This window comes from Homarus americanus, unplaced genomic scaffold (assembly GCF_018991925.1).
Source record: "Homarus americanus isolate GMGI-L3 unplaced genomic scaffold, GMGI_Hamer_2.0 scaffold19318, whole genome shotgun sequence".
Taxonomy (NCBI): Eukaryota; Metazoa; Arthropoda; class Malacostraca; order Decapoda; family Nephropidae; genus Homarus; species Homarus americanus.
The window spans coordinates 2670642-2694855 of NW_024732238.1; the positions used below are offsets into that span (position 1 = coordinate 2670642).

General features: G+C 44.5%; 1 protein-coding gene across 1 annotated transcript in view; it reads right to left on the reverse strand.

Moving 5' to 3' along the window:
• Positions 1-16430, reverse strand: part of LOC121868300 (calcium/calmodulin-dependent protein kinase type II alpha chain-like) — a 204551-nt gene extending 188121 nt beyond the window's left edge. The window contains 1 exon segment of the mRNA XM_042368752.1: positions 16074-16430. Coding sequence (XP_042224686.1) covers positions 16074-16135 — 62 coding nt within the window. The 5' untranslated portion in view covers positions 16136-16430.
• Positions 16431-24214: the final 7784 nt, after the last annotated feature.

The following is a 24214-nucleotide window of genomic DNA, read 5'->3' on the forward strand; positions in this document are numbered from 1 at the left end:
AGCGTTGTTAAAATAGGATCTTGTATTTTGACACACACACACACACACACACACACACACACACACACACACACACACACACACACACACACACACACACACACTCAAGGTCTAACACAACACACTAATAAGGGCCAGTTCATGCCACCTAGCGCTTGTTGTCGTTACTGAACTGTCTACTGTATATGCACCCACACACACTCACCAGCAGACTCACACACACATTCACACACTCATCCACACACCCACACACTCACCAGCAGACTCACACACACATTCACACACTCATCCACACACCCACACACTCACCAGCAGACTCACACACACATTCACACACTCCCCCACACACACACACCAGCAGACTCACACACATTCACACACTCATCCACACAGCCACACACCTCACCAGCAGACACACACACACCCCCACACACACACACAATCTGGTCACATACTGAGTCACGCCACCTCAAGGACTTAACTAAGTATCTTGTGGGTCATACGAGCCACATTTATTATCTGTACACACACACACACTCGTACACACACACACACACACACACACACACACACACACACACACACACTAATTACATACAGTGTTGTGGGTATTTGTGTGATCTTATTTGTGTCCATTGTGAGTGAGCACAGCGTTGTTTTTGTTGTTGTTGTTGTTATTAATGTTGTAGTGTTGTTGTTTTTGTGTTATTGTTGTTCTAATACAAGCAGTCACGTTATTTCCAGACTCAGGGGGCGCGCGCGCGCATAAAGCACACACTCGCGCGCACACACACACACAGGCTCAGAGAGACACACAGACACTCACAAACACACAAACAATAATAATAATAAATCATAAAGTCAAATAAAAACACCATTGCCCACATCTCCACCACCGAGAGAGAGAGAGAGAGAGAGAGACATCTTGATCAGGCTAAACCATAATATATCTATCTAGCGAGACGCCCCTTGAGTGCACCTATAATTCCATTGGCTGGGGGAGGAAGAAGGGTAGAGGAAGGTAGGGGTCGGTGGATATTAGCCCAAGCGGGGGAGGATAATGCATCGATGAGAGGCGACAAGGCCCCTCCCCCCTCCCGATTTGATCTACTTACGAGAAAGAGTGGGGGAGGAGGGAGGAGGGGGAAGCAGGTTACTGTGTGATATATATGAGATATATATTCTATTGGGGGCAGGAGGCTGTCTGTGGCAGGGGGCTGTCTGTGGCAAGGGGCTGTCTCGTGTGTGGGGGGGAGGAGGGGCTGTCAGTGGCAGGACTGTCTCGTGTGTGGGGGGGAGGGGCTGTCAGTGGTAGGGACTGTCTCGTGTGTGTGTGGGGAGAGGCTCTCAGTGGCAAGGGACTGTCTCGTGTGTGTGGGGGGAGGAGGGGCTGTCAGTGGGGGACTGTCTCGTGTGTGGGGGGGGGGAGGGCTGTCAGTGGCAAGGGGTCTCGTGTGTGGGGGGAGGAGGGCTGTCAGTGGCAAGGACTGTCTCGTGTGTGGGGGGCTGTCAGTGGCAAGGGACTGTCTCGTGGGGGGAGGAGGGCTGTCAGTGGCAAGGACTGTCTCGTGTGTGGGGGGAGGAGGGGCTGTCAGTGGCAAGGGACTGTCTCGTGTGTGGGGGGAAGGAGGGGCTGTCAGTGGCAAGGGACTGTCTCGCGTGTGTGGGGGCTATCGTGTAATAATAATAATAATAATAATAATAATAATAATAATAATAATAATAATAATAATAATAATAATAATAATAATAATAATAATAATAATAATAATAAAGAGCAATAAATAAATATAAAAAATAAAAACGATCAATATGTGTATGTTGTGTTATCAAAGTAAGAGAAACAATTGAGACCTGCAGTTGTGTGTAAATGAGGCAGAAAGTCAGATGAGCAACTGACTTGGTCACAATTTTGTGATGCCATATGGCAGCAGGGTCTACCATTAGACAATACATTATGCTTCCAATATCTTTACAGGTGGTAGTACCTACCTGTTTGATAGCTGCCTAGTAGCTACAATTATGACAAAATAACATACGGTAGAGAGAAATATTTTTTTTTTTTAGTTTAATTTTATTGACAAAGCTTGGAGTACAGTTTGCCTATTGTGAGTAATTCAGTCAGGTCTTGACACTGAGGGTGGTATCACTTCTCACCACGCAGGACAGAGGTTCATACACAAAGAAATACATCGTATTCTTAACAGTATATCAGTATATATAGGTCAGATTCATGTGGGTTGATGTCACTGCTCACTGCCATGCAGGACAGAGGTTCGTACACGAAGAAATACATCATGTTCATTAGCAGTATATTTAGGTCAGAGTCATGTGGGTGATGTCACTGTTCGCTGCCATGCAAGACAGTGGTTCATATACATTGGACGTCATATTCTAATTGAAGACTAATCAGTGTGGGCTAGCAAATTTGGGATAAACAACAAGAATGTCCTCAAACACCCCCGACAGTGTCACGTTCAATAATATAGTGTTCAAGTGTATGCTTTAAAGGTTTATCACAAAGTTTACATGCTGAGTGTTCCGGTATGGGTACAGCGTTACTAACTTGACAGATGTGTCTGTATTCTAGCCTAATACTGGCCACGACTACATCACATTGTCTGGTTCTGTCCTTATGCTGGCCATACCGGTACCTCTCGTCACAAAATTTGTCATATTTACTAATGCTACAACTGCCAGGTCTCTGCATTTCTCAGTTCTTCTAGATCAGAGTTCATGATTCTGACTACAATGTTTTTAAGTACAGCATTGGACAGGCCAAGGTCACGGTCAACATTTTCTTTCTTACATGCCCCATTGGCCAATCTATCAGCACGGTCATGATACCTAATTCCAACATGGGACGGAATCCACACAAATTCGATACGAGAGTTGTTCTCATTGGCAGTTATCACATTTCTTTAAATATCACATACAACTTTAGACATAGAACCTGACGGGCTGTTCATTGATTTAAAAGCACTTTGACAGTCACAGAATATCACCCCACCTCCATTTCTTTTAGGTAGTCTATAGCTAAGTAGATTCCAGTTAGTTCAGTTTGCGTTGTGCTGGCCCAGTTGTTCAGCCTTTGTTTGTTTGACACTATCATCTCTTTTTCTGTATATATTACAATTGCACAGCCTGTTCTACCTGTGTTTGTCTGCACAGAACCATCAGTAAAAGCATAACATTCACTTGATTTAATACTCTCTATGTGTCTGTCAATAGTTTCTAGTGTGACACATCTCATTACATCGGTGTTTAACATTTGCTTACTACCAACAGGAGTGTAATTAATAGGAGCTGATATATCCAGCCAAGGAGGAATGGCATTAATAGATTCGTCTGGGGTGATTGGGACATTCAGTTTCAAAAGACCTGCAACACTTTTATGGAGAGAGAGAGAGAGAGAGAGTCGCACCATCACACTCACTCAGTCACGACACAAGTGGCCTCGTCTAGAGTTTAATAAATAACAAATGTCATCTCAAAAAAAAAGTTTCTCGTATTAAGAGAGAAATGAATGACTGAGGGAGTAGGCCCCGTGTGTCAGGGAGACTGGGGGAGGGAGGAGGGGAATGTGTGTAAGGCGGAACAGCGGTGTGTGTGTGTGTGTGGGGAGAGCATGGATCTCATGAACTGGGGATATGGGATTGAGGCATGGGCAGCTGCATGGGGTACAAGTAATGGGTCTGGCTGGGCATGAGGGAAATTGGGGACAAAGATGATACAGGGAATGAGTTTTACGTCTGGTTTGAACGACTAAGTGTATGGCGGTGGTGTGTGTGGGGAGGGTGATGGGGGTGACAGGGAAGGGGGGAGGAGGAGGGAGGAGGAGGGGAGAGGGAGGAGGGAGGGGAGGAGGAGGATTTTAATTTTAGTTTAATAAATTTATTGGCAAAGCTTGGAGTAATTCAGTCAGGTCTTTACACTGAGGGCGGTATGGGGGAGGGGCAGCGTTGCGTAGCTTGACCTTCCAATAAGGGGTGAGGGGTGGCGACAGTGTGTGTGTGGGGGGGAGGCACAGACAAGGTCATCTGGAGGAGGAGGAGGAGGAGAGGAGGAAGAAGAAGAGGAGAAAGAGGAATCAGGAAGAAGGAGGAAGAAGGAGGAAGAGGGAGGAGGAGACGACCGCAAGAAGACTAAACACGGGAGCTGGATCTTCCGGTACAGTATAGGAGACTGAGTATGTCCCTGCTGCCGCACCTGTTGCCGCAGCCATCACACCCTCGTCCAATACTTGTTTTGGTGCTTGTCCTTTTCCGCCCACACCTCTCTCTCTCACTCTTACCTCCCGCCTATTTCCTCTCATCCTCTTGCTTATATTTTAATCAATATTGTCTTTCTTCCAAATTCTCCTTTTGTGGTAGTGGTGTTGAGAAGTGTAGGAGGAGGAAGAGCAGAGAAGGAGAAGGAAAAGTAGAGGAGAAGTGTACGAGGAGAAGTGTAGAGGAGGAGAAATGAAGGAGTGTACGAAGGAGTAGAGGAGTAGAGGAGGAGTGATGAAAGAGAAGAAGTGTAGGAGTGGTGGAGAAGTGTACAGGAGGATTGGAGTAAGAGTAGAGGAGGTAGAGAGGAGGAGGGATGTGGTAGTGGCAGCCTCCAGCACCGCCACACAGCCACACCTTCGCAAATCTTCAACAGGAGAGAAAAAACTACCAGAAAGACCGTAACGAGACCTTGGAGAGGGAGGGGCTGGCAAGGGAGGGACTGGGGGGTTGGAAGGAGGGTTAGGGAGAGGATAGAGGGTTGGAGGGGGGGGTAGGAGAGGATGGAGGGCGGGAGGGAGGGGTGGGGAGTTCTGGAGGGGGTAGGGAGGGGATGGAGGGTTGGAGGGGTTAGGAGGGATGGAGGTCTGGAGGGAGAGTTGGGGAGACCTGGCAGTTGTAGCATCAGTAAATATAAAAAAAATTGTGACGAGAGGTACCGGTATGGCCAGCATAAGGACAGAACCAGACAATGTGATGTAGTCGTGGCCAGTATTAGGGGATACAGACACATCTGTCAAGTTAGTAACGCTGTACCCATACGGAACACTCAGCATGTAAACTTTGTGATAAACCTTAAAGCATACACTTGAACACTATATTATTGAACTCATACTGTGAAAGACTTCAGGCCACCTGACTTATTGTATCATGAACTTTGTAATTATTACATTGAATCGGGGTGGTTTGAGGACATTCTTGCTGTTTATCCAAAATTTGCTAGCCCACACTGATTAGAATATGACTTCTAATCTAAATTAGCCTCTGTTCAGCGTGGCAGTGAACAGTGATATCACCTACATGACTCTGACCTACAGTATACTGTATATACTGTTAATGAATATGTTGTATTTCTTTGTATATGAACCTCTGTCCTGCGTGGCAGTGAGAAGTGATACCACCCTCAATGTCAAGACCTGACTGAATTACTCACAATAGGCAAACTGTACTCCAAGCTTTGTCAATAAATTTGTTAACCGTAAAGGGAGAGGGTGGAGGGCTGTGTGTGTGTATGTTAAGGTGCGGCTAAGTCTGTGGCAGAAGAACGGAAAGGGAAGACATTTGGGGGAAGTGTGTGTGTGGGGGGGAGGGGGGAGATGTTGGGGGGGAGGGGGACAAAGTGAGACGCACTCCACGCCTCTTTCGTAATGGGACGCTTGCTTATATCAATAACACTTTATACACAGCAAACAAACACACACACACACACACACACACACACACACACACACACACACACACAACACTGTAGGAAGATTGAGAATGTATCAGGTTTTACACTACTACTACTACTACTACTACTACTATACTACACTACTACTACTACTACTATTATCAACTTGCGATATGTTAAACTGACAAGGTCATCTGAAGAAAATGGTGACACCTAAACACAAACGTTCAAAATACAACTAATATTTGATGTTAGGGTAAGGTAGGGTCGTGTTAGGTCATCCAACACCACCCCTCCTCATCCACCAACCTCCACCACCCTCATCATCCACACCAACCTTCCATCCACCACTCATCATCCACCAACCTCCACATCCACCATCCTTCATCATCCACCAACCTCCACATCCACGATCCTCATCCACCAACCTCCACCCCACCACCTCATCCACCAACCTCCACATCCACCACCCCACATCCACCAACCTCCACATCCACCACCCCTCATCATCCACCAACCCACATCCACCACCCCTCATCATCCACAACCTCCACATCCACGATCCCCCCTCATCCACCAACCTCCACATCCACCACCCTCATCATCCACCCACCTCCACATCCAACCACCTCATCATCACCAACCTCCACATCCACCACCTCATCATCCACCAACCTCATCCACCTCCTCATCCACCAACCTCCACATCCACCATCCCTCATCATCCACCAACCTCCACATCCACGATCCCCCTCATCCACCACACCCCACATCCACCACGCCCATCATCCACACAACAGGTGGTAGCACAAGTAACTAGCTTGAGTCGTCTTCCTCACACTATTTAAGCAAATCGATAAGCTTGCTGGATCATGAATAATTGACGTGGGTCCCGGAGGCACCAATTGAAGGGGGAGAGAGGGTCTTGAAGAAGGGGGTGTTGACGGGGGTAAGAGGGAGGGAAGGAAGGGTTGTTATTTTGATGGGGTAAGGGGAAGGGAGGGAGGGAGGGAGGAAAGGGGGAGAATTTGTTGACGGGTAAGAAGGAGGAGGGGTGTTGACGGGGGAGGGAGGAAGGTTAGTCTTGCTGGATGTCTTGAAGGGGAGAAAAGTCATACTTGAAGAAGGTTGTGTCTTGCTTGTTACAGTAGATACAAGGACAAGGAACCTATACTAACCTTAACTTAACTTAACCTATCCTATTTTAACCTAACTCAAACTAACCTAACCATAACCTAACCTTACTTAAATAACCTCACCATAACCCAACGTAACTTAAAAACCAACTTAACCTAACCTACAGTAACTCACCCTAACCTAACGATATCCAAACCTACCTTACCATAACCTAACCTAACCTAACCCTCTACAGTAACATCCTAACACAGTAATCAACTCCAATGGGATTTGTTCCCCCCCAGCTATACCTCGAGTGTGCTTGTGTTGTGAACTAAACTACACCTTGTTGCTAGTGTGTGTGTGTGTGTGTGTTGGGGATACACACACAGCAGCAGACGGTCATGAAGGTGTTGGTAGGAGTGTTGGGAGTGGTGCACCGAGTGTAGTGTATTGATCTCCACCCCGACCTGGCCCAGGTTGTGGCCGGGTGTGGCCTGGCCCAGGTTATGTTAGAGGGGTTGTGGCCGGGTGTGGTCTAGCCCAGGTTGTGTTAAAGGGGTTGTAAGACAGAGGTTACTAGGTAGAGCGAGCGCGCGCGCACACGCACTTCCCAACCAACCATAGTATATCACAGGGAAATCGACTCACCCAGTGACCCACCTAACCTGATCTGACCTAGAACTGAAAAGGCTAGTTAAGTAATCATTAATTTGTCATTCCCTGCTCGTGTGCTCCAGGTAACCTGTCAGACCAAAAGTGACCTAATGAACCCCAGCCTGATAATTAACACTAGAACCGAACCTAACACCTCACTACCTCACTAACACCTCTCTACCTAACACCTCACTAACACCTCTCTACCTAACACCTCACTAACACCTCTCTACCTAACACCTCACTAACACCTCCCTAAGCTGAATCACTCGCTGTTAACCCCGGATTAACCTAAGTGCATTAACATCTTTATAACAGAGGGAGTTAATCTCGTTAAGAAGTGAAAGATTAACTGATAATAAAGATGATGAGTGACCAAGAGGATAGAGCAATAATAACAACAACAATAACAATAACAATAATAATAATAATAATAATAATAATAATAATAATAATAATAATAATAATAATAATAATCCTCTCTTCTCTTCCACTTTCTCCTGTTCCACCTCCCCTTTGCCTTCTTTTCCACTATCTCATCTTCTCTTCCCCTTTCTCCTCCTTTCTCATCCCTTCTTTTTCTATTCTCCCCACCCACCTTTCCTCCTTCAACACACACACCTACACACCTTTCATAACCTCCAACACCTCATTATCAGATACACATTTTTTTTCTCCAAGTAATTTGATCGTAATGTGTAATGTTATCGTCCACTGCAGAGACTCAATCAACTTAAAGCTCCTGTCCTGTTTAAAATGCTAGGAATTTATTTATTTATTTCTAGTTTCTTTTTGGTGCTTATTTGTTTATCGGGTTTTTGTACTTTGTTTATTTTTGTTATTAAGTTTTCGTTAATTGAGTTTATTATTATTATTGACGTATCCAGCTTTAATACATTGTAATGTCTTATTACTCATTACACTGATTATTACTTGTAGAACCAATGTACCTAAACAGTGCAAGTATATTAACAAAGGTAAGGTAAGCTAACTCGACCAAGTATAGCCAACAAAGGCGTCAGATGCTTAACGCCAGCAGTATCCCCCCCCCAGCTGCTGAGGTGTTGTGGGCGGCATTAACTCTAACTTGTTTCAAACTTATCGACCAAGATCTATACCTTAACTATTGGTATATACGTGTTGCCTTAACCCATATAGTACAGTACAGGTTAGGGACACTTAACTGTATATATGTATATATATGTGTGTGTGTGTGTGTGTGTGTGTAAAAAAAATGTAACGGATCACGTGAAGATTAGACACCCCAACTTAGTTCACCTGCACATTAAATACACCTAGGTTAGGTTATATCAAGTTGGGTTCTGTTAGCTGTAAGACATGTTAGGTTAGCTTAGCCATGTGTCACGTTAAGCTTTGTTAGGTTAGGTTAGGTTAATATTAGGGTGGTTAAGCTTTAGATGAAACAAACTAGGGTGCCTTATCTTCATGTGACCCAAACAAAAACATCCCCAACCACACCACGGCAAGTTTTAAATTATTATTATTATTATTATTATTATTATTATTATTATTATCATCGTGTAGAAGAGGTAGTCTCTGCTGTTGCCTTGTCTACGAGCGACATATTCTGAAGTGGTCCAACTATCATCATCATTATCAATCGTCAATGTAGTAGTGATAACATATTGATAAGTCTGGAGGTTTGTGATAGTGATACTGTGTGTGTGTGTGATAGTGGTAGTGTGTGTGTGTGTGTGTGTGTGTGTGATAGTGGTAGTGTGATAGTGGTAGTGTGTGACAGTGGTAGTGTGTGACAGTGGTAGTGTGTGACAGTGGCAGTGTGTGCCAGTGGTAGTGTGTGACAGTGGTAGTGTGTGACAGTGGCAGTGTGTGGCAGTGTGTGGCAATGGTAAGAAAATCAAAACTCTTCGTACTTTAAATATCACGAATATTTAACTGCAGCAAATACAACACAAAGGATACACATTATAAACAACTTTTAACAAAATACTTACGCTAATTTTAACACTATTTACAAAAGTATTTACACTGTATCAAGAATAATAGGAAAACAGTGACTTGAGGACTGAGTAATGGCGGACAGTGGGTGACTAAACATTGAGGCGGGAAAAAACACAAAATGCTCACACTAATTTCAATAATAAACATGGATGTAAACACGACCTATAATCATTAAACACATAAAATATAAACTAATCAAACACCATATAAATTAATGAGTGGAAAATGTAACTCGGAAAAGAAACCAAACCAAATTAGGTTTTACAAAGTCGAATACCGGTTGATACCTATATAAAGCAGCCTTGTATAACAGTAGTGTGTGATAGTGGTAGTGTGTGATAGTGGTAGTGTGTGTGATAGTGGTAGTGTGTGTGATAGTGGTAGTGTGTGTGATAGTGGTAGTGTGTGATAGTGGTGTGTGTATAGTGGTAGGTGTGTGTGATAGTGGTAGTGTGTGTGATAGTGGTAGTGTGGTGATGGTGGTGATGTGTGATGGTGGTAGTGTGTGATGGTGGTAGTGTGTGTGATGGTGGTGGTGTGTGTGATAGGTGGTGGTGTGTGTGATAGTGGTGGTGTGATGGTGGTGGTGTGTGATGGTGGTGGTGTGTGATGGTGGTGGTGTGTGTGGGATGGTGGTGGTGTGATGGTGGAGTGTGATGGTGGTGGTGTGATGGTGGTGAGGTGTGTGATAGTGGTGGTGTGTGTGATGGTGGTGGTGTTGTGGTGGTAGTGTGTGATGGTGGTGAGTGTGTGATGGTGGTGGTGTGTGTGATGGTGGTGGTGTGATGGTGGTGGTGTGTGTGATGGTGGTGGTGTGGTGATGGTGGTGGTGTGTGTGATGGTGGTGGTGTGTGGTGGTGGTGTGATGGTGGTGGTGTGTGATGGTGGTGGTGTGTGTGTGATGGTGGTGGTGTGTGATGGTGGTGGTGTGTGATGGTGGTGGTGTGTGATGGTGGTGTGTTGATGGTGGTGGTGTGTGTGATGGTGGTGGTGTGATGGTGGTGGTGTGTGATGGTGGTGGTGTGTGTGTGATGGTGGTGGTGTGTGATGGTGGAGGTGTGGAGTGGTGGTGGTGTGTGTGATGGTGGTGGTGTGTGTGATGGTGGTGGTGTGTGTGATGGTGGTAGTGTGTGTGATAGTGGTGGGGTGTGTGGTGGTGGTGTGTGATGAGTGGTGGTGTGTGTGATGGTGGTGGTGTGTGGTGGTGGTGGTGTGTGATGGTGGTGGTGTGTGTGTGGTGGTGGTGTGTGATGGTGGTGGTGTGTGATGGTGGTGGTGTGTGTGATGGTGGTGGTGTGTGTGTGTGGTGGTGGTGTGTGTGATGGTGGTGGTGTGTGTGATGTGGTGGTGGTGTGTGTGATGGTGGTGGTGTGTGGTGGTGAGGTGGTAGTGGTGTAGTGGTGGTGTGTGTGATGGTGGTGGTGTGTGTGATGGTGGTGTGTGTGTGTGATGGTGGTGGTGTGTGTGATGGTGGTGGTGTGTGATGGTGGTTGGTGTGTGTGATGGTGGTGGTGTGTGTGATGGTGGTGGTGTGTGATGGTGTGGTGGTGTGTGTGATGGTGGTGGTGTGTGTGATGGTGGTGGTGTGTGATGGTGGTGGTGGGTGTGATGGTGGTGGTGTGTGATGGTGGTGGTGTGTGTGATGGTGGTGGTGTGTGTGATGTGGTGGTGGTGTGTGTGATGGTGGTGGTGTGTGATGGTGGTGGTGTGTGTGATGGTGGTGGTGTGTGTGATGGTGGTGGTGTGTGTGATGGTGGTGGTGTGTGTGATGGTGGTGGTGTGTGATGGTGGTAGTGTGTGGATGGTGGTGGTGTGTGATGGTGGTGGTGTTGTGTGATGGTGGTGGTGTGTGATGGTGGTGTGTGATGGTGGTGGTGTGTGTGGTGGTGGTGTGTGATGGTGGTGGAGGTGTGTGATGGTGGTAGTGTGTGTGATAGTGGTAGTGTGCGATAGTGGCAGTGGTTACACGTCCCATGCTATGAGACGTGTTGGCGGTGATAATTGTGTTAGTGGTTGTAGCGGTGGTAGTGGTGATGACGGTGATGGTAGTAGTGGTGATGATGATGGCAGTAATGGTGGTGATGATGGTAGTAGTGGTGGTAATGATGATGGAAGTAGTGATGATGATGATGATGATGGCAGTAGTGGTGGTGATGATAGTGGTGATGATAGTAATGGGGGTGATGGTAGTGGTAGTAGTGGTGATGATGATGGTAGTAGTGGTAATGATGATGGTAGTAGTGGTGGTGATGATAGTGGCGATGATAGTAATGGGGGTGATGGTAGTGGTGATAATGATGACGGCAATAGTGGTGATGATGATGGTAATAGTTAGTGAGCGCGCATAAATCAATAGGTTGAGGGGGTGTCTGTGATAACTCATATGGATGTGGCACTCTTAAAGGCGCCTAAAGTTGCTTGGGGAGGATGGAAGCGACCATGACCCTTACATGCAGCAGCAGGGGGACCAGTGTGTGTGTGTGTGTGTTTATCGTTCGGTGGCATGTGTGGCTGGCGACAGACTTGGCACATACAGTCCACCAGCAGTCGTGTGTGTGTGTGTGTGTGTGTGTCCGCTGTCACGCCCACACATACTTCCACATGGTTACCTGCTTGAAGGACCCCCAAAAAAGAAAAAAAAAAAAGAATCACCACTATCTTAAACTTCAGTAACTCACTACCTGTTACCAGTACCAGGTATACAGTAGAAAGATGTTGTTCATGTCTGTCAACTTGATGTGTTTCCCGATGGAGTTTGGCCTAATGTTGAGGGGGGCGGGGAATCTTGCCGTTACTTTAGTCTTACCAGCGGCGTAAAGATGGAGTAGCTACAACCATCACCGCCCTCGACTCTCACTGTATCTTGACGACAGCACCTGCAGCCAAGTGTCTCTCCTGAAGGCAAGGATAGAAGCCACCTACAGTAGTAACCAAAGCGGGTGCTCTTCATTCTCCTCCTCCTCCTAAGAAGCGATGCACGATTTTGGGATGAAGTCGCTTACATTGTCCCACCTGGAACCAATCTAAAGGCTGGAACCTATCATATAATCCTTACTGGATCATCTGGAACTTATCTACAGTTTTTGAATTGAATTGAAACAGTTTATTTAGTCAGAAAAACACAGATACAGAGTGGATAATAATAACAATATTAACATGGCTGAGCTCTCTTTGAGGCTGGAACATATCAAAAAATCCTTCCTGGAGCGACTGGAACCTATCATATAATCCTTCCTGGAGCATTTGGAACTCATCATATAATCCTTCCTGGAGCATCTGGAACTTATCTACAGGCTGGAACCTATCATATAATCCTTCCTGGAGCATCTGGAACCTATCTAGAGGCTGGAACTTATCATATAATCCTTTCAAGAGCGGCTGGAACCTATCTTGGTGTTGGAACCATCTTATCGTCCTTCCTAGGCTTCGGAGACCACCTTAACAGTCACTGCTAGGCTACTGGAACCACCGCAGTCACTCCTAGACAACCGAGACACAATACTGGCACTCCTCGGGGTCTCCAACATCCGTCTTCGTTACCCCTGGTGTGGCAATAACCCACTCCATGGTCATTTTTTGGCCTGGCGGCGTCCCATTGTGTTCTGTTACTCCTAGATTGGCTGAACCTAGAGTGTACCTTAGCGTACCGGACTGGTAGACGAACTTACACCTCTTATGTGGTAACTTCACTCTGGCTAGGACCTGTGTTCTCCTGTCATTCATAGGTTGGCTGGGACTTATCGTTACTCCTAGGGTTTCTCAGACCTATTTTGAAGTCATTCCTTGGACGACTGGGACCTATCGATACTCCTAGGGTGGCTGAGACCTATTTTAAATTCCTAGGGCGGCTGAGATCTATTCTTAAGTTAACCCTAATCTACTATGACCTAAACTAGCCTAACCTGACCAAACCAGACCTAACCTTACATAACATAACATAACATAACCTAACCTAACCTAACCATACCCAATCTAACCTTACATAACCTAAGGTGACCTGACTTAACCTAACCTGAACAAAACTAACATAACCTTACATAACCTAACCTGAAGTAATCTAACCAAGTGACCTGACCTTTCATGCAGTTTCTCTCTTAAGGTTGCGAGGACAGAAGCTGATCACCAATAGGATTCCTGATGACGGTGGTTCAGTCTTACGCTGGATGGGTCTGGCAAGTATCTTTAATGTGTTCCTCGGGTAGCTGGCACTATTCCTACAGTCCATCCTGGTATAAGTGGCACTATTCCTGCAGTCCCACAAGGTATAAGTGGCACTATTCCTGCAGTCCCACCTGGTGGAAGTGGCACTATTCCTGCAGTCCCACCTGGTATAAGTGGCACTATTCCTGTAGTCCCTCCTGGTATAAGTGGCACTATTCCTGCAGTCCCACCTGGTATAAGTGGCGCTATTCCTGCAGTCCCTCCTGGTATATGTGGCACTATTCCTGCAGCCCCGCCTGGTATAAGTGGCAACCATCTTCCAATCCCAGCTGCTGTGTTAGGAGGCACCCTATATTGCGGTAACATATATGCTAGGTGCCGCCCGCCCTCCAATTCTTGGTGTTAGTTGGAGCCCATCCTGCAGTCACTCCTAGCAGGCTCGGTGGCACCCAAGCTGCAGTCATTTATATGCTAGGTGGCACTTGTACTGCAGTCATTTATATGCTAGGTGGCACCCAAACTGCAGTCAATTATATGCTAGGTGGCACCCAAACTGCAGTCAATTATATGCTAGGTGGCACCCAAACTGCAGTCAATTATATGCTAGGTGGCACCCATACTGCAGTCATATATATGCTAGGTGGCAACCATACTGCAGTCACTTATATGCTAGGTGGCACCCATACTGCAGTCACTTATATGCTAGGTGGCACCCATACTGCAGTCATTTATATGCTAGGTGGCACCCACTATGCTAGCATGTGCAGTCGCTTGATAGGTGGCTAGTGTGCACCCAGTATATGCTAGGTGGCACCCATACTGCAGTCACTTATATGCTAGGTGGCACCCATACTGCAGTCACTTATATGCTAGGTGGCACCCATACTGCAGTCACTTATATGCTAGGTGGCACCCATACTGCAGTCACTTATATGCTAGGTGGCACCCATACTGCAGTCATTTATATGCTAGGTGGCACCCATACTGCAGTCACTTATATGCTAGGTGGCACCCATACTGCGGTCGGTCAGAAGGTAACTCGAAGCCAAAGAACTGACTGGTTGATTGAACCTTCCCACCAAACACTAGTTCATATAGACTTAAACTCCCAGTCACATAGTTAGACTCCAGCCGAGTCGCACACTTACACTGCAGCACCAGTCACAGTTACACTCCAGTCACATAGTTATACTCCAGCCCAGTTACACATTTACACCAACCCAGTCACACACAGTCATACAGTCACATTCCCTCTCACACAGTTTCCCAGAAATGTGATTAGCTGCCCAGACTCACCCAGATGAGTCCTCAGCAAGAGTCGCCCACTTATTATTTTGTTTCATGTAACGGAATAAAAAGGAAGTAAAAACACACTGAAAAAAATGGAACAGACTCATAGTTACATCTTGTATAACCAAAACTCTGGCGAAGCAGCAGACGAAATAGCGAAATAATCAAAAGTTTTATTCATTTATTAACAGTTTGATCAACCACAAGAAGAGGAGAGAGAGATTTATCTCGAGTGATAAGCTTAATTTCAGTTACCATTGTCAAACAGCCACCCTTCCCCTACTCCTGCACCCTCTCCCTCTCCTAGTGATAAGAGATTTGTCGTATCTAAAGTCAATAAAATCGCCATAATAGTTTATAGTACAGTAGTTGAACATGAGATAGAGAGATAGTCATATAGTACTCAGAGAAAGAGTGTAAGTGTACTTTGTGATGTCATACAGTAAATTCACAATGGCAAGTTAAAGAAAGGAGTTTAAGGCTTATTTAATACCATTGGGATTCTGACATCTTAAGCACAGAGGCTGTCATGTCAGAGCCTTGAGGAAGAGATGACCCCCCCCCCCTACTTATGTCTCAAGAATCAAGACATACTTCCTAGACCATAAACATGTCAAGAGAGCCATCCACGGGGGAATAATGGATTTGGGTGGTCAAGAATGTGTTGGTTGGTTGTGTTGGTGCCAGAGGTAGTGGAGGCGGCCATAACACCACCACCACCTCACTATTGACAGGCAGCCGAGGAACAGCTGATGAGACAACCTCCCCTCCCTCCTCCTCCTCTCCCTCTACTCTCACACCCCCTACCCCCCTACCTCACAGCTTGCCGCAGGAATCAATGTGGCGGGATGATGGTCCTGGTAGTCCAAGTGCCTACCTCTACAAGTCTACACAAGGCATTATACACATTTTCCCTCCCTCTCTCCACCTTCCGATACTTACACATATAAAATCATTATTTACCACATGAACTGTTATATAATGTTACTTGGCTCCTCCTGTAGAATGTATCAGAAATATTAAACATTCCTTGAGGGAGAATGGCTATGTAATAACATTCTACAACTAGAGAGCGATAGCCATCCCCGACAGTCGTCTGCTACAGGGGGAAATATTTCACCTACAGGAGTCTGGTAATGCGGGTTTAACTCCCTAGGAAAGCTTTAATATTAAGACTAAACTATAGAAAATTGTGTACTTACTTTCCCAGTTCTTCCTTGAGTTCATAATTTTCGCTGAATCGTGTGGAAGGCTGGGTAGCCATGTCGCTTCAGTAGACAGAACCTTTTCCTCTCTCTTAAGACAGTATCACTAAAACACACTCGCCTCTTCAGCCCAGCTACCTTAAGGTGTGGGGCTACTTTAAAGAGTGTTTTATATACTTTGCACAACGCTACTTACACCACACCACAATCATTAGGAATGGATAAATTTTTTCACCGACAACTTTGTATTAGCCACTAGCCAGAAAGAGTGGGGGAGTGCACAAGCAGGACCTACTGTAAGTTACTCTGTCGCACCGCTGTCCACTAAACGCAGACAGTTGCCAGCTCCTATTTTGACCCCAGTCGCCCGTCCTCAGGCCCACACGCGCATACAACATATGGAAATAACTTACATTACATAATCAACACCTTCAATAAAAACAATACTATTAACTATTATTTCTCAATATATTAATAAATTAATACATAAAAATTGATTAAAAGTATAATAATTTATATTTTGAGGTAAATAGTAAGAATTGTTCCACATTTAGCTTCTCTATGCGCTGGCGCGAGAACAGATTTTGTACTGTGTTCGCTTTCACACTGCGCGCGTCGTCTGCTAGATGGCACTGAACGTTAGTCTTTGATAACTTTTCACTCGAATATTCAGGGGATTTTGGCGATAGTAATCATAATACCTTCAAAAGACTATTAAGATATCCTTGAAATAATCGTAAGACTGATAAATATTCCGTTCTAAATTAAATAAATATCAACTACATTTACAGTCAATTACAATAAAGGGATAATATGAGCGTTAAGATTTACTATATCAGAATAAACTATATTTTGATAAATTGAACGAAGGCTAAGGAAAACAAGCATAAGGGTCTGAGCGGGCAAGGAGACCCAGTGAGTTGCTATTGATTTTGTGCTGCCAGACAGAGGAACGACTCCACTGACTTGCATTTGAAATCATCCAACTCATGTTTATCCCTCCCTTACACACGACTTAAACTCTATATTAACACACCACGCCATAAACACCAACACTTAAAATTCCCCTCACATTAAAAATAAATACACACGAGAAAAACAATAATGGCGGACCGAGGGATAATGTATATAAACAAACCCAAACCTCCAATACCCAACCTTTTTTTCTCTCTCTCTCTTTCTAAAGTTTACCTCGACTGTAACATTCTATCACATATCTATAATTATTTCTGATTTATGAATGGCTTAAAACACATTCCTTCCGCCTTTCGAGTACCCAAACGCAGTTATTGATTCATTATGTCACCCCTGGGTCCTGGTGCACCGTTTTCCTTCTTCTAGTCTCTTAATGTACAGCTTGTAGAAAATGCATGGCTTAGGAGATAGACAAATAGACGCATGGCTAGAAAGACAAATAGACGCATAGCTTGAAAGACAAATAGACGCATAGCTTGAAAGACAAATAGACGCATAGCTAGAAAGACAAATAGACGCATAGCTTGAAAGACAAATAGACGCAAATATAGACAGACAAATAGACGCATAGATAGATAAATAGACGCAAAGATAGACATACAAATAGATGCATAGATAGATATATAGACAAATAGACGCACAGACAGACAGACAGACAGATAGATATATACAGTATAATCGCCTCGTACTAACTTCACAGGAATGTATATAGACAGTGCAGGTATACAAACAATGGTAAACAGTATGTATTACCATAGACAGGCCAAGGCAGACGACAAGGATTATATTCAGAGTAGATGTCTATAAAAACACTATTATTTATGTAATATGTATAGTGTTTGTATACCTACACTGTCTAGGTACATTGTATACCAACACTGTCTAGGTATATTGTTTGTATACCTACACTGTCTAGGAATATTGTTTGTATACCAACACTGTCTAGGTATACACTGGAGATAATAGTAAAAAAAATATATAATTATCCTCGGTGATAAATAATGTCAAATTACTGTTCATTAGTCTAACAATCCTTACTTCCCGTGTCAGATAAGGTGCAAGTGTGTGTGTGTGTGTGTGTGTGTGTGTGTGTGTGTGTCTGGTTAGGTTGGCGACCTGTGATGTAACGGTCAGCATGTTCGCCTCGCAAGCGAGCGGACCCGGGTTCGATCCCCGGGCAGGGTGAAAATATGGGCAAGTTCCTTTACGCCATTTGCCTCTGTCTACCCAGCAGTAATTGGGAACCTGGATGTTAATCGATTTGCGGATCGTGTGCCAGGGTAATGGTTCGCCAGTGCAGTTGGCGAGTTGTCCGATCTTCTCGGACTATTCCTTGACACTGGGTCATGCAACTCGTTAACTAAGGGTGTGGTTGTTGTGTTGGCAACAGCTTCTACACCTTAAATAAATTCACGCCTAGGTGGCCCTTGGGCCGGCCATCCTCGTTACACGAGGGGCAGCCATTATTTATTTATTACGTTAGCGTTAGGGTAGTTAACCTTACGGTGAAATAAACTGGGTGGGGGGTGTCTAATCTTCAGGAGATCAAGGATTTTCATGGGTCGAACGGAACAAACAATAAACAAAACCTGACGAATAGGCTGTGTGTACGGAGGAGCGCTGGAGTGAAGACACGTGGTCGCTGGCACAGTTTGGGACGACCACTGCGCCCCTCCCCCCTCCAGGATAGCGAGCGACCCACATGAGGAATGAGCAACCCATGGAGAGACCCACAGCCTTCACGCCCATGTTAGGAAGATCTATACCCCCCCCCCTCCCCGTCTAAATCCTTGGTAATTACTGTCTCAAGTTTTGGTATTATCGCTTAATTACTTTCCGTGTGATTTTATCAAGATATACACATACATAAACACAAACCCACACGCATACACAAACACACTCACACACATGCACAAACACACTCACACACAAACAAACACACACAAGGTAATGACATAAGCTACATTCCCCATGTCTCTGTACGTACATAATAACATACATTAAGGCCAACACACGATAGTACAACAGCATACCGCGAGAGACTGAGCACCACCCACGAAATATTTGCATGTTGACATAAGCCCAAGTGTATAAGGGTAATGAGATTCCTAGGAAAGACAAATGAGCATCGGCCTCCCTCCCCCAACCATGTCACTTATACTGCTACGGAAATATGTAAATAAGGCAGAGTGATGTTAAACTAATCTAATATAGAGTTTAATGGGGAGATAAGGATGGATTTCAGTCTATATCGGTTTGATCAACAATTTATTAACGATAATAGTTACCCAAGAATTTTTTTTAATTTGTGTGTCTAATATCAGTTGATTAATATAACACGTCTACTAACTAGCCTAATCTAAACCTAATCTAACCTAATTTAATCTAAACTAATCAAATCCAACTTAATCGAGTCTAAACTAACGAAACCTAATCTAATCTAATGTAAAATCTAACCCATCCTAACCTATCCTAACCTAACCTAACCTAAACTAACCAAATCCAACTTAGTTGTGTCTCAAATCACAAAAACTAATCTAATCTAAACTAAGTGTAATCCAACCTAACCTAACCTAACACTGGTAAACGTACTGTAGTGTATAAGGCAACAAGGTAACAGAGTTGATCACAATACTTAAAGAAGAGAGAAGGTTACCAACAGCTACTGCCGCTCACACCACACCACCACACACCAGCCATCTGCCCCCCACCCTAACCTAAGCTAACCTAACCTAACCTAATCTAATTTAACCTAACGTAAGCTAACCTAAACTAACGTAAGCTAACCTAAACTAACGTAAGCTAACCTAAGATAACTTAATGTTAACCTAATTTAACCTAACGGAAGCTATCCTAATATAAATTAATGCTAACACTAACCTAACTCAATTTAATCTAACTTAACCTTACCTAGCCTAGCCTAGCCTACACTAATCTTGCCTAACCTAACCTAACATAACCTAACTTTAACCTAACGTAAGCTAACTTAACTTATTGATAACCTAACCTAATCTTATCTAACAAACAATATACACAGCCAGTACAGGTATACAGTGGCTTAAAATTTCAATCATATCACCTAAGATTATCCCTACAGTTTCATCAGAAGTTTATTTCCTGCAGTGTGTGTGTGTGTGTGTGTGTGTGTGTGTGTGTGTGTGTGTGTGTGTGTGTGTGTGTGTGTGTGTGTGTGTGTGTGTGTGTGTGTGTGTGTGTGTGTGTCAGTAGGAAGGTGTAGTGGTGTGGCCACGCCTTATACACTGCAGGGGAGTTACCTGGGCAAGAGTCTGGTGGGGTGTAGGCTCACACACACACACACACACACACACACACACACACATCCTGCTGTGGGGTGGAGGGTGAGTGGGGGGTGGAGGGTGAGTGGGGGGTGGGGGGTGAGTGGGGGTGGAGGGTGAGTGTGGGGTGGAGGGGTGAGTGGGGGTGGGGGTGAGTGGGGGTGGAGGTGAGTGTGGGGGTGGAGGTGGTGGGGGTGGAGGAGGTGAGAGTGGAGGTGGGAGGGTGAGAGGTGGGGTGAGTGGGGGTGGAGGTGAGTGTGTGTGGGGTGGAGGGTGAGTGGGGGTGAAGGGGTGAGTGGAGGGTGGAGGGGTGAGTGTGGGTGTGGTGGGTGAGGAAGATGGGTGTGAGGTAGGTGGAGCAAGACGTGAGGGAGAGGAGAAGCGCAAGTCCTGGGAGAGGAGGAGGAGGAGGAAGAAGAAGAAGAAGAAGAAGAAGAGGAGGAGGAGGAGGAGGAGGAGGAAGAAGAAGAAGACGAGGAGGAGGAGGAGGAGGGTCTCACCGTAAAGCGGACCGCCATCCAACCACCGGCGAGACTATGAGGTAAGGCTATGAGGCGAGGCTATGAGGCAAAGCTATGAGGTAAGGCTATGAGGCGAGGCTATGAGGCAAAGCTATGAGGTAAGGCTATGAGGCGAGGCTATGAGGCGAGGCTATGAGGCTATGAGGCAAGACTATAAGGCTATGGTGATTATACACTAAAATCTGATCGTAAATAAAGTGTTTAAAGCAAAATATTAAAAGCAAAGTGTTAAGGACGTCACCATTAAGAATAACACTAATGTCTCCCAGACCTGTGGTGAAGGAACACGACACAACACTCACACGTAATATTTGGCTGACAGTTTCAACCACACTTACAAAATAGTGGTAAATATGTGTGTGTGTGTGTGTGTGTGTGAGACAGTGAAAGAGAGTGAAACAGGGAGAGAGAAGAAGTGAGAGAAAGAGAAAGTGATGGAGAGAGAAAGAGATTGAAGGCGAAGTGAGGAAAATGAAACAGGTTAAGTAACAACATTGAGAGATAGAGAAAGTAAACAAAGAGAAGAGAAAGTGAAATAGAAAGGTTTAAAAGAGAGAGAGAGAGCGGTTGAAGGCGCTGAGAAAGAAAAACGTACTTGTTGCCGCGATAAATTTTCCAGCACGCAGGTGAGAAGACCCAGGCAGGTGAGAGGGTCCCAGGCAGGTGAGCAGAACAGGCAGGTGAGAAGACCCAGGCAGGTAGGAAGACCCAGGCAGGTGAGAAGACCCAGGCAGGTGAGAGGTCCCAGGCAGGTCAGAACCAGGCAGGTGAGACCCAGGCAGTAGAAGACCCAGGGCAGGTGAGGTGAGAGACCAGGCAGGTGAGCCAGGAGACCAGGTGGGAAGACCCAGGCAGGTGAGAAGACCCAGGCAGGTGAGAAGACCCAGGCAGGTGAGCAGACCCAGGCAGGTGAGAGGACCCAGGCAGGTGAGACCCAGGCAGGTGAGAAGACCCAGGCAGGTGAGACCCAGGCAGGTGAAGACCCAGGCAGGTGTGAGAGACCCAGGCAGGTGAGCAGACCCAGGCAGGTGAGAAGACCCAGGCAGGTGAAGACCCAGGCAGGTGAGAAGACCCAGGCAGAGAAGACCCAGGCAGGTGAAGGACCCAGGCAGGTGAGGACCCAGGCAGGTGAGAGGAAGGAACCAGGCAGGTGAGAGGACCCAGGCAGGTGAGAGGACCCAGGCAGGTGAGAGGACCCAGGCAGGTGAGAGGACCCAGGCAGGTGAGAGGACCCAGGCAGGTGAGAAGACCCAGGCAGCAAGCTTGGTGGTTTTGATTAGGTTAAGTTAGGTTAAGTTAGGTTAAGTTTGGTTTTAAGTTATGTCGTACAGTACGGTAGCTAAAAAAGTATCTGACAGGGTGGGTCCGATGACCTCCGAATTTATACGTACAAATCATGATGTCTCGGGAGGGTTGGTATGCGTGTCTTCACCCACTGCCATTCATTATCCAACAGGGGTGAGGAATAAGATAAACGAGTAAGTGATTATTATCACATACTGTAGTATAAGGAGACAAGGTACAACACGCATATCCCAATACTTATCGTCCGTGGTCTCATATTGTTTCACACGGAGTATGCACAAATACTTTATTTTTTTTGCTGCTGTACATATTGCAAATTAGAAACTATTAATCTCCCTCTAATTAATTTCCTGAATTGAGAACGACAATTGATTACTACAGTACAACACATCAAAAAAAGACAATTACCGTAATGAAGACTTTAGGTTCTCCAGTCTTGAGTCTTGACACCTTTACTATTGTCATGTTGCTACAATGTAAAGAAATAAAAACTGAGAAACGAAACGAAAAAAAAAATCGTGATAATTTTAGCTGACCTTCAAGTTGTAAATGTCACTGATGTCACACTGGAGTAAACTTGACCTTTATTCTGTGCTTACAACCTCTGCGTCATCTTGAGGAAGGGGAGAAGCTGGAGAGCCTGGGAACTTCATAGTATCAGAGACAATATTATTCTATATTAAAAATTATTTGACCTAATCCAGGTAAATGCAATCATTTAATACTTTCTAGTGATAATATTCTACACACACACACACACACACACACACAGGTAATAATTCATATTTATTAAAATGTTATAATTAGGACAATACTACAACGTTTTCTGGTAGGGCAGAAGTTTCCTCTCAATGACGTTTCATTAAACTTCAGTAAAATGTTACAACAAAGTTCCACAAATGTGACAAAAAACTTGTGCATATGTCCATGCCTAATATTAACTTAAAGTAACGATAATAACCTAACATTTTATTAACCTAACACAACTGTAACTTACCATAACCTTACCTGATATTGCCTTAACTTAACATACCCTTAAGTTGACATTTAACTATAAAATTAACAGAATATAAAGTAAACCTAACATAACCTTAACATAATCATTAATTTAATATTTTACGTAATATAACGTTAACATAACATAGCCTTAACCTGACAAAGTTAATATTATGTAACCCTAACATAAACTGGCCTGCCATGACCTTAACCAAACCTATTCAATTATGCGGCTACTTTACGCTTAAATAATATTATGGCTAAGATCTGGGATAACATTAAACGTATCAACCTGAAGATTGGGCACTCCAGCTTATTTCACCTTATGATTAAGCACCCCAGCTTATTTCACCTGAAGATTAGGCACTCCAGCTTATTTCACCTGAATATTTGGCACTCAAGCTTATTTCACCTTAATATTAGGCACCCCAGTATGTATGTGTGTATGTATTACGTTTTTACTGATGTTGCTACAATTTTATGGCAACATTCGATAAAAACTCACATCTCAACTTTTTAATTATTACTAGAAAAAATATTGTTGCTGGGTATCTTTCTAACTAACCATGTCTGTCTATCTATCTTCCTTTCATTCTATCATTTTATATCTATCTATTTATATATCTATCAACCAACCTCTACCACTCTATAGACAAGTGTGCTCTCAATTAAATTTATATGAGTTTCTCTTGAAATTGACGAAAGAAAACGTCATATATTTTGTTCTTTGCCGGGATAACTATAATAAACCTGAATATGCCTTGTTGTATATGTTCTTGGGTCTAAAATTGTTGCTCTAGAATTACAAGATGTATAATAATATTTAGGATAAGGTTAAATGTAATAATGGAGGAGACAGCTAATACAAGAAGCAGTTGTTTGATTGATAGTAAGTAATAAAAATGATACGACACTGCACAGAACCTAACCTAACCGGCATATTAAGGAGGAAGAACTTACTTGGATATCTGGTACTAATGAAAGCACTATTCTTGAAGCGGTATTGTGTAATATATTAATAGCCATAAGGGAAATAAGTTGCAAT